At 39.5% G+C, this 12,028-nt stretch overlaps 1 protein-coding gene across 4 annotated transcripts in view; it reads right to left on the bottom strand.

The window, feature by feature from the left end:
• RAPGEF4 (Rap guanine nucleotide exchange factor 4) overlaps positions 1-12,028 on the bottom strand; it is a 148,727-nt gene that overhangs the window by 21,695 nt on the left and 115,004 nt on the right. For all 4 annotated transcript variants that reach the window (XM_040069376.2, XM_040069377.2, XM_040069378.2 and 1 more), the window contains 8 exons: positions 8,624-8,774; positions 7,333-7,421; positions 6,878-6,908; positions 6,566-6,644; positions 5,266-5,412; positions 4,750-4,847; positions 1,637-1,762; positions 1,003-1,181 (listed from right to left, as the gene is read on the bottom strand). In XM_040069376.2, coding sequence (XP_039925310.1) covers positions 1,003-1,181; positions 1,637-1,762; positions 4,750-4,847; positions 5,266-5,412; positions 6,566-6,644; positions 6,878-6,908; positions 7,333-7,421; positions 8,624-8,774 — 900 coding nt within the window. The remainder of the gene's footprint in view (positions 1-1,002; positions 1,182-1,636; positions 1,763-4,749; positions 4,848-5,265; positions 5,413-6,565; positions 6,645-6,877; positions 6,909-7,332; positions 7,422-8,623; positions 8,775-12,028) is intronic.

The following is a 12,028-nucleotide window of genomic DNA, read 5'->3' as shown; positions in this document are numbered from 1 at the left end:
ACCACTGAAAAGGGTCTAGAACTATTCTCTTGGCACCACCCTTCAAGACATTTGAATGTATGGATGAGATCTCCTCTCAGTCCACTTCTTTTCTAGACTAAGCAGGCTCTGCTCTTGCAGGCTCTCCTCCTATGGGAGATGCTCCAGACCCCATATCATCTCTGTGGACCCTCCACTGGACCCTCTCCAGCAGCTCCTTGTCTCTCGTATGCTGAGGAGCCCAGAACTGGGCACAGAATTCCAGATGCGGCCTCACCAGGGTTCAATAGAGGGGGAGGAACACCTCCCTTGACCTGCTGGCCACACTCTTCCTGATGCACCCAGGATCCTACTGGCCCTCCTGGCCCCCAGGGCCCACTGCCAGCTCATGGTCACTTTGTCATTTACCAACAGTCCCTGTCCCTCTCTGCAGAGCTGCTCCTTAGTAGATCAGCCCCCAACCTGTACTGCTACTTGGGTTTACCCTTCCCCAGGTGCAGGACCCTACACTTCATATCATCAGCAAACTTGCTGCACATCCCAAACAGAATGAAATTAACATGAGTGTCCTCATCTCCATGCTACATCTCTTTACTCTCCCCTCTTGGTTTTCCCACTTGGGGCAATTCTGAGAACGGTTGTCCTGAGCAGCAGCAGAAACATTTCTGTTTTCAGGAAAATTAGGCTCAATTTTGTTAATATTTACTAATTCATGTAATAATATTTGCTAATGTATGGAAGGGTAAATGAAGGATTCTCCTAATGAACTGCAATCTATTTTCTCACAAATTTGATGTGTAAACATGGCCTTAAGAGATCACAGATCAAGGAGCAATGGAGAGTAGCACAGGAAAGAAGAATATATATTAACAAGGTTCTATATAGCCTTATAAGAAAATGGACAGAATTACCAAATACAGAGTGTTTTAACCTCTATTCTGTGTGGCTGTCTGAAAAGAGAAGATAAAAACACACTGACTATCCTAAACCTCACTTCCAGTTCCCATAAGATTGTATACTTACTGGGCTGCTATCTTAATGTATTTCTTTAACAGCTGAACACGCTTGCTGAGTTGAGAGCAAAGACAAATCTCGGTGACCACCCAGAACTGAATTTCATTGAATCTTCTTAAAAACAAGTCCAGATTTGCCGTGGTCTTTTTAAAATTGTGCCTTCCAAAAGTGTGATAGACCAATTCCAGCTAGGAAAGAGAAAACAGTTTGGAAATTTTTTTTGAAGTTACATTTCTTGGACAGAGGAAAGAGGCTAAGAATGACCAGGTAAGTATCTAGCCTGAAACTTGTTCTGCAGTTTACATTTATAGCCACATGGATGACAGGGATTCAGGTTGCAAATCCAGAGTACAATAGCTGAGGCATAGTAAAAGCGTAACTACAGATTACATATAAACAGCTTAATACCTTAAAACAAACAATTCAACAAGCAGCACATGTCCAGAAGAAGTCTAAATTTATTTTTCTATTTTGCCTATAAAATAAGAAATATCTTATATTTTCAAAACTTGTAGGCGCCTTTATTGTAGAATTTTTGAAAATCAAGCTTAGAGAAGGTTTTGGAAATAATGCACAAACCTACAATGTACAATCAAACACTTTCTAATAGATTCTAATCTGCTGATTAGACAGATCCTCATACCTCATGCACACAGCTGAAGAGCTCCCAGTCATAAATTGTCATCTGATGTGCTAAGTCTTTGGAACTCATCAGTTCAAATGTTCCCACTGTACCAGTGGATGGTCCTTCTTGTTCTGGCAATGGTGCCTACAAACAGGAAAATATTATAAAAATATTTTAGACATGCTAAATTATATGGTTGGTGCTTTCATTCTATGATGTTTCTTTTTTTTTTTTTTTTTCAGTGTGTCCACTTTCCTAATCATTTTTCTAATAGTAAAACTGAAATTCGCAGTAAAACTGAAATTTGCTTTTAACCACAGGCACATTACTAGGAAATGAGAAGCCCGGTGCAAAATCAGTATCCAGTATGCACAGGAGAGTCAGGAAAATTCTGAAAGCTCTTGAGAGACACTGTAAGGAAATAAACCAGACTGTTCACAGCGTGTTATCGTTAACATTGTTCTAAAAATTGAATCTATAATACACATTGTGCTAACTAAAGCATGTGTGTTTGTTTAGGAGCATAGGTCTTTCCAAAAAAACTTTTACGTTTCCTTTTCACATACACAAATAACCAGGCCACCGAGGACAAGCCAAATACTTCTACATATTCCTGATTCTAATGATGAGAATTATTACATCTAGCATGCATCAGAAATCTGCAGTGATTGCAAGATCTTCCGATAAAATAAACCTCATACTTTCTCTTTGACAGTACACAAATTTGATGGACAATTCGCGATTGCAAATTCCTGGCTAGGCTGATTAAAATGATGTTAACACCGTCTTATGCGAAAGAACCAAGCGCAAAACATTTCCGAAAGGCGCTTCCATGCCACCCAATAAATGAGATGTGATCTACGATTGGGCACACAGGTGAAGTATCAAACAGAGATTTAAAACATGGCTTGAGATCCAGTCAGATTTGAAGGAGTTTGCTGTAGCTATTCGGGTGAAGTGTTTGAGGCAGCACTGCTAAAATGCCGCCCATCAACCCGCTTGCAAAGCGGCGGTGAAACGCGCGCAGAGCCGCCCGCGAACACGCGGGGCCCGGTTCTGCTCCCGGGAGAGGGCGGCAGAGCTCGCACACGCGCTCCCAACTCCTCGCCACCGCTGGAAACACGTCCTGATGGAGGAGCACGGAACTGTCCACAGGCTCCCCTCTCAGGACAAACGCCGTGGACTCTGCCAGACTAACAGACCATATTCGGATGCTGCAATGTAAAAAAGGAGCCTACTAAATGAATACCCTTCAATATAAGAGCGATATATTAGCAACAGAAATAGGTCTGGCTGGATTAATACATCTTTCTCAGTAACGCACAGCGTGTAGGAGCTTTATTGCTGTATGAATTCTTGCTTTGTACTTTAGGGAAAACTTTCCTTTCAATTACCATCATCATAGAAAGTAATTAAAAATTACCAAACTAAATCACAAACGTTATCACCTTAAAAGCTTCATCTATAATTAAAAAATATAGTAGAAAAGTATTCTCTAAAAAAATCCAAGGCAGCCATTACCTTACAAAAAACTGCAGATAGCTTTGAATTGGGATTTGCACAAACACAAAACTTCTTTAGTTTATGACAACATATGAAATAAAATTCTAACTCGTGGAAATCTATGGAAAGAGAATTGCCTACAGATTGAAAGATGTCTTTTTTTCCCCCCATTTGGAGATGAACACAACATAGCTGTTACCATAACAAACACATATTTTCCGAGGCTAGAAAAGAAGCACTTAGATGCAAACTCAAAGCATATTTGAAAATTCATCTACCCAGAACAATTTTCACATGGGAATTGCCAAATGTAATGTGGATAAGTGTTCACTAACAGGAGGCAGCCAGAAACTGGAATGTGAAAGGATTAAACTGGGAAGCAGCTAAGGTTGGAACATTTTTCAATTTGTTTATACCTCTTCGAAAAAATGCAGCTGATAAGGGGCTGTAATTTGTTATACAGTGCTGAGGACCATTTTTAAGGTGCTAAATGTACTTCCCTAATTCTTACTAAATTCAGTCTAGTTAATGAAACATAGCACATTGCAGCTCTGTGTCTTAGAGCTCCCTGCAGCACTCAGAGTACTTGATGCATGGTAAATAGCACAGGGAAAAGGCACAGAAAGCCATGACAATTTGCTGCTAAAGCTATGTGTGCACAGACAATGCAGAGCCATATATAAGTACCCAGCACAGTTGTACCGATGCAACAACCCTGCTTTACAGTAGCATGCCCCATGAGGTTATCTACTTGGCAGGATTAATTAACCTTAAGGGAACACCAGAATTTAATAAGCTGAACAAGAGGTATCTCTGCATGGGAACTACATATGTTGGATGTGCATTCCCTGGTTACTAAATTGAAAGCAGCAGCAAAGCATAGATTTTACCATATCCATAAAAGAAATCAGGCATACATACTAAGTGGCTTGTTAAAAGCATACAGGAGGCTGAAACAAGGCTAGGAGTAATAGAGTTCATGCTGACATGACTTGGCAATGACATTTGTTTTTAATGAAATAAAAGGAACAAAAAGTACAGTCAAATCAAACTCTATAAAAGCAGACCCCATGGAGATTGCTAGAATGACTGTATAAACTGTAAGTACTTACGAGCAATTCTACCTAAGAAAAAACCAGACTTTCTACCAGGAATATTTTCTGTGAGTCTACTCAGAATTATCTCGGATTTTGACACAGTATTTTGTGGGGATGAGAAATAAAAAAAAATTAAGAAATTTACTGCTGGAATCAGATCTCCAGAATGGCTTAATTGGTAACACCTATCTTAGAAAATATACCTCTATCACTTTGAGGAGATAATTCTGTAATGAAGAATAATGAAGCATGTCTTGGTGACAATGCTCAGTTCTTCCTAAATGCTCAGTGTGACAGAGTGCTGGGATCAAGTTTTGTTATGTGGATCAGATGGATGGACTTCTGGTCCACTTCAGGGCATTATGACAGTAGTCTGTTTTATTTTCAGAGCTCATCCTATTGCAGTGTAACAAGCCATTTGTTGTGAATGTTTCCACTAGTTTTTATCTAAAGTGTGGATAATGCCAAAAGGGGCCAGGTGTCCAAATAAACCAAAGCCCTGACGTTCCTGAGCACTGCTCACATACATACCAGTGAATCGAACTGATCCCGTGGGCAAGCAAACAGCCGGCCATTCACGCTGAGAGTGGTGAACACCGAGACTTCGTGAGGCTTGAGCACAACCTTTTCTGTAAAAACGAAACAAATTATTATTTATTACACAGAGGAAGAATTTACAGCAGGATTGATCCACCAGCTGCATAGATCACCCTCCCAGGAACAAATTTTGCCCAGTAACCCAGAACAGAAGACAGCAAGGTCCTCTTTTTGACAAAATGTGGTAAGTTCAGCCCAAACCAGTCTCCTACAGAACCAGAATCCCAGTCCCAAACCGTACAGACAGGTCAAGAAGCCTGTGCTGCTATCACTAGAAACTACCTGCAAAAATTAAGCCTAATTAAGGAGTCCATTCATTCATTGCTGAGCTGTAAGCATTTGGGAGTTGTTCTTAACAGAAATTGCTCTGGAAGGCAGTAACTGCTCAAGCTGTTGATGCTTCTGCTTCACCATAGCTGAGGGGTGTTTAAGATGATGGAAACACAGTACCTCCTCCTGAACTCATCTTTACTATGATGAGGCCCTCTCCAGAGCCCAGCTTGTCTGCTACAGCACTGATCACTTCCTTCACAGAAGACAACACCGGCACACGGATAGTGGTGTAGGTCTGGTCTATGCAGTATACCTTAAACAGAACTAAAGAAAAAACATTGCACTGTTTATTCCACGTGTAAAAAACCACACATTTACCATACAAATTACCTCCACTTCAGTAACCACTCCTCACAAATGAAACAAAGCAACAATAAATCACTACAGAGATCCCTATTCCTCAGATGAGCCACAATTTCTAGTACAGAAATCCCAGATTTCCCAGAGTTTTGGATTTTGGAATTTCAGTGTTCAGTGTGCTGCCTGTCCTATGAATGGGAAAGGTGCAGCTGTTGAAAAGAGCAGTTCCTGCCTGTCAGGTCATACACAAGAGGTAGTACTTCCCTGGCAGCAGGAATTGTTTCCCTCTTTATAGGCCTAGAAACACCACTATGGACAACAGAAGCTGCATGATTGGCAGGATGTCTACTGTTCATATATACTTAGTTCCATCTTTTAACATGGTTCTTGTATTGGTCTGATTTATGCCACCAGCTTTCTCAGCTACATGAGTTTCAATTTTGTTACCTTGTTTTTACTGCTGTTCATTAGCAAGAGCTATCCCTCAATATCAAACGTACTGAAGAAGCAGCTGTTTTAGGTGATGAAGTTCCACAAAACAACCATTAAGAGCACTTTATCAGTAATCTGAAAATGACATTCTGATACACTGCTGTAAATTTCACCTTAATCTCGTCAGAGAATCAAATAACAGCAACAGGACAAACCAGCAGATTTGGGTTTTGAGGCTGTGTGCCTAGATTCTCGGATTCTAGGTCCACGTCGTGATTATCTGCTCCACTCCTGCCTTGTAAAGGAACAGCTGTACATGTTAGCTCAAACTACACAGGGGAGACAGAGCCTCAGACATGACCTTCAGCTTCCACTCTTTATTGCACTGCCATTACCAGTTTCTTATTGGTTCTTCCCCGTTTTGTTCATTCCTTATTTTAAAGGCTTTTACATCTTCCTCTGAGGAAGCAGTGTTTGATAGCACAAGTAACTAAGAGAAAAGACCAGGAGCACCTCAAATCAACGATGGATAACAGTGGGCTAGCAGAAGCAAAGAGAGTTTGCTTCAGGCCAGGCTTCAAAATTCTAGGTAGGTACTTCCATTTATTTTTAGACCTTTACTTGAGACAGACAAATTTGTGTAGATGTCAGTGGCTCAAGAAAACTTAGCAGAGAAGAAACTCACCTTCATCACTGCCCCTGATAGGCTGGCGTTTCTGTGCTCTGTCATCACTTGTGTTGAACAGCTGCAGAAGAACTTTGTGCTGAAAACGAATCATTGAGATTCACATTAATGCAAGAACATGTGGCACACATGAACTACAATACATCTCTTATCAATGGCAGGAAAAAGAGCAGCAATGCAAAATTTGATAATGTTAAAAGCTATCTCTCAATGTGGTTTTTTAATATATCCATGATTACTAAAGAGAAGATGCCTATGAAATGGCTGTAATTAAGATTTTACTTAAGAAAATGAACAAATATATTTTCTTACCTTCTTTTGTGCTGCTTTAGGTTCTTCGGAACTATAAAAAGGTAAAGCATAGAATATATAATCAAATATCTCCTTCAAGATTTTTTGTACAAAATCACCTATAGAACATGGACCAGTTGTCAAACTAGCATATTGATATAATCATATTTATATATGAAATGACTACACGATACCACAGTTAATCTATGACCAAGGCAGAAAAAAATTATACAAAGTTCATGTAAGCATGAAATAAGCTTCTGTCAATCTCTCAGTGAGGGTATGGTGTTTGCAAGAATGATGTGGAGAAGAGGGCCATAGACATTAATTCAAATAAGCCTGCATGCAAACTTTCAATTTTGTATAACTGAGTGTCATTCACAAAATGGCTTTTTAATAGATATAACCAATAAATTTTCTTCATCAATTTACTGAGAAAAAGGGCAGGGGAAGGAAAGAAGCAAAACTATGCTTACATTTGCTTTACAATTTTCTCTAGCTCTGGAAGTTGCTCCTTTAGTGCTGCAATCATTCTAGTATCATCTGATACAGATACATAAAATTCCTGTAAATGATACAGAATAGTCTTTAAATAACTACAGGAGTAAATGAGCAGTACTCAGGAGAGAGGATTATGAGATGACATCTGATATCTTAATGATTATAAAGAATGATAATCTGCATAGAGGAACACATGCTGGGCCCAACCCTCTATTACTTCTACTTGTTTATCTCCAGCTGGTTTAAAGCAAGAGTTATACATGCGGAAGGGAATCTGGATGAGGCTCCTTAGCTCACTCTGTAACCACTGACTGCTTGTGTAAAACCTGCATTTTCACACTGTCAAGGATAAAGACTAAAAAATCCACAAATAATCTAGCGTGGTAGGTTTTTTCATTCATTGCTGTTGTAGTCTTCAGTGCTTCATTTGCTCCTCGGTCACTGACTCTCAGCTACTCCAATCCACTACAGTATCGCCCTCTTTTAAACCTCACTCAAACCTCTTCCTGTTGTATCTGCATAAAACCATCCCAAAGCAGGATCTCTGTGCTTGCAACTAGTGATTGTTCTTTAACTTCTGGATTAATGAAAGACTAGGTCATCTCCAAAGCTTGAAAAGCTTTCCCATGTGGGCTTGTGGGGTGTCTGCCATTCTTAAAGCCCCTCTCTATTTCCCTCTGCTAAATCTTCAGTTTTAACCTCTTTAGGACAAGAGCTTTCATTCAGCCAGTAACATATGGGATTCTGTTCCATAAACACAATATATAATAAGAACGGCAATCACGACCGCTTAACATGACATTGGCATGCACTCTTATCTTAGAAATCCAAGGATATGGCAGCTACCACAAAGAATTTTCAAGGGTTCTGAAGACAAACATCTCAAGTTCCAATAGCAGCGGTACAGCTTTCATTCAAACGAAATTCATTTTGGTTCTGTAGAGCGGCAGCTCTCCAGCCCCTTCTGGCACACCTCAGGCAGGCATAAACAGCCTTCCAGCTCAACCTGTAGAGCCCCTGAACCATTCACAAGAAAATACTAGAAAAAGCAAATTCAGCCAATGCTGTAACACAAGCTTTCCCTGCAGTGCTCTGAAAGGGAGCGGCGACACTGTTCTCAGAGGCGCAGGGGCCAGCAATGGCTCAAACACTGCTGTGGTGCCTTCACTGTCTGCAGCCAAACCTGAGCAAACAGCTACAGCTGAAAGAAACTTTGCCCTGCGAAATGGCCTCTTTCACTCCGGTGATACAATGATTCCTTTATACCTCCAAAAAGGCCATTGCTGCTTCATCTTCTTGCAGTAAATCTCCATATAAAGCGGCCCACTGCAGAACCAGTCGAATGACTCGCCTTTTATTGTTGAGGGCATAATCCATTTTCTCCTGCTCTGTGCCCTGAGAAGGCTGGGCATGATAGGTGCCCCAGGGTCAAGGAAAACTTCAGGTGATTGAAAATATCCAACCCGGTATGAATTCACAAACAACTGACTTCCAACAAACCACTTTCAGGGTGCTCAAACGTAACTTTCCAATATACCCTTCTAAATTCTGACATCCACTAGCATAACCATTTGCCAACTTTTCACATTCATACTAAAAAGTAAAATGACAGAATTTTCTGAAGAGCACAGGAAGGATCACAGTTCCACTGCAGAGTGGTTGCTGCAGGGGAACAGAACAGAAATGACACTTGAAACAACAAAAAGGATTAACCATGGAAACTGAAGAAGGATATTTGTCCTCGTTCCTCTTTGGAAACAGTTGAAGAAAAAGAAAACTGTCACTTTGTGTTTACTAACAATTCCAATTTTCCATTTGTGAGGAAGACTACCAGAGGTCACCAGTGTTATTCCTTTTTTTTTTACAAATTATTGTAACTCAAGATGAACCTCAGCCCCATTAAGGGAGGGGGACTTTGACATTTACAGCCTAAACTGACTACAGAAACACAGGGTAAAATAATAAATTTTGTAGCAGCCACATTGTCATGAGGAAATCAGACACTTCCACGATGTCAAATCAGTTGTATTTAGGACACAATACTTTGTGAAAGTTATTTTGTGATGAACAGTAAGAAAAAATGGGAAACATTTCATTGACCTTTTTAAAGACAAAGAGCCAACATTACAAAAATAGACTAATAGCTAAAAGGCCAAAAGAAACACTTAATGAAAGGAAAAAAACCAAGAAAAAAAGTAAAGGCACAATGGGTAATAAACTGAGATAATTTGAGCCTTTAACCTGTGTGAAAATGAAGTATTCCCAGAAGAAATTGGATATGACAATCTGTGTGTCTATTTCTCACTGAAAAAAAGGTTAAAAATATATATTTAAACTGTTCCACATAAACTGACAACTGAGTGGGAAGGAAGCACAGAAAGAGTACAGTTACATCTTCAATTTTGCTTCCCAGTTACTGAAGTTCTGATTCTGGACTGCCATGAGTAATGCTGTTCCCAATTATATAGTAACATGTAATATCAAAATACTGACACTCTCCCTCACAGCCATGTCCAGCACCCTTGCATCCTTTCAAGATGCACTTTCAGTTGCTGTACCAAAGTATGTTAAAATACTAATTAGAAAATAAAAATATCAGCAAGGAATAGAAATTATGTAAGACATTTATGCTAGGCTTCTCATTTAGAGAAAATTCTCTAACAATACTATTAATAATATGCAATGGGGAAAAGCACCTGTTAAATCACACTTTGAAATGATTCTGCTGCCCAAAGCTCCTGCAGAGATTTGACATTCTACCAGGGTTACTGGGGTACCCATTTGACTGACAAACTTTTGGAAATCTTCATTTTAATTTCATTTAGAAAGGTTTAAAATGAGTAGAGAACTGAACACGACAGTATAATTAAGGCAAAAAGTAAGTCAGAAGGTCACAAGAAGTAAACAATTCATTTTGTGTTCCAATGTCTTGGGGAGCAAGTTTAATATTCTACTAAGTCATTTTTCTCATGCCGTATTTACCTTCCAAACACTATAATTATTTAATGTATTTTAACTTTCTTATTAACTGACTCACCACAGGCATTGGTAATTTTTCTGTATTTTTACCGCTCATTTATACTGATTTCTCTTTTATTAACATTATTTATTAACATCACAGGGAAAGTGATAACGTTAAGTCAATGAAGATTTCTCACATTTTTATGTGATCTTCAGGACGCAGCTTCACTACAGACTGCAATTAGAAAGAAACTGTTGTATACTTGCAGCAAGCGTCAGATAATTGCAAAATATTTATCATTACCAATACGGTTAGAGCTCAACATATAAATATATTTCTAATTTTCCCTAGCATATGCTAAGAAACTGAAGCAATTCTGAAGGCTGTTCTTCCCTGCATGGGAAGACTCAGCTGTACCAGGAGCTGTGCAAGATCATTGCTGCAACAGAATGCAAACTTTTTTGGTGGCACGATGGTGGAGGAGGTTAGCAAAGCACTCACAGAGAAACATGCCAAAGAACTATCATCCACAGAGAGCAGAAAGTGAGTTTATACTTTGTAAGTATTTAGAGAGTGGTCCTGTAAAGGTGCACCCCTGCACACATGCTCAAAAAACTGCACTAACTCAAGCGCACTTCTGGAGTTGCTGCTCTATTTCAGGTTTTCTTGTCTTGCCTCCCTCTGAAACGCTGTAGCTCTGAGAATTTCTCCCTTTCCATTCTGTGAAGAAGAGGGAAACAGGGGCCTTGGTCCAACACACAATATCTTGATCCAGGACAGGGGAGCGTGCTCTTTGCTTCCCTATAAAACAGAAGTTGTTTGGATTTTTTCATATTGAAGGATCTGTATTCTTTAAGGACTGAAAAAGACTTGGTGTGCCAAAGGACAGCACAGAACAAGCGTGGAATCCACAGCAAGCAATAATGTTACTTGGACAAAATGGTGCACCTGTCCATTCCTTTCAGGATTAAAATAACTTACAAATGACTGCTGAAAAAGAAGTGAAAACCCAAACAATTTATACCCTGTACTGTGCTTGAAAGCACTTCAGTGGTCTAGCTCTACTCATACATGTATGCTGCCAGCTAAAATAGTATCCTAAGTGGGTGCAGGAAAATAGACTTGTTTTGATTCAAAATTGGGAGCTGAAGCAAAAAGTCGCTGACTGAATCACCTTTCTTCTTTTACTGCTTGAATTTCCTCATTGAGCATAACTAATCTCTCCTTAGTCTCACAGCACTGGCGAACACTTTTGTAGAGTGATTTTGCTCCAAAAAGATGAGCTTTGTTAGGAACCTTTCAACTGTAACAATAAATTTCAATGGTACAATCAACAAAGCACAGTTAGCTTTTCCATATTCAGAATGGACTAAATAAATAATAATTCAGCTCCAGGAAAAGCTAACACTAAAGCAGTAGGATACCAGTTACTTCCACCTCCTCTCTGAAAAGAATTAACATGATGCTTGCCATGACCCACTTAAGACCACGGTCTTAGCATCCTCTCCAGAACAGATTTCATCACAAGTGAGTATTTATCCTTAAGTGTGATTATCCTTAACTTTGATTATCAGAAAAGCTTTTCCCCTATAAAGAATGAGGTACATTTTGCTTATGGGTCTGATTTTCCCTGTTATTGGATAGAGGTTTTCAATTATAACTGAGCATAGAGAAGCTTGAATCTCAAATGGGCCGACTGAAAAACATGA

This window comes from Hirundo rustica, chromosome 7 (genome assembly GCF_015227805.2).
Source record: "Hirundo rustica isolate bHirRus1 chromosome 7, bHirRus1.pri.v3, whole genome shotgun sequence".
In the NCBI taxonomy this organism is placed as follows: Eukaryota; Metazoa; Chordata; class Aves; order Passeriformes; family Hirundinidae; genus Hirundo; species Hirundo rustica.
Note: the sequence above shows the minus strand (reverse complement) of the source record. Positions and strands in the feature narration are given on the sequence as shown.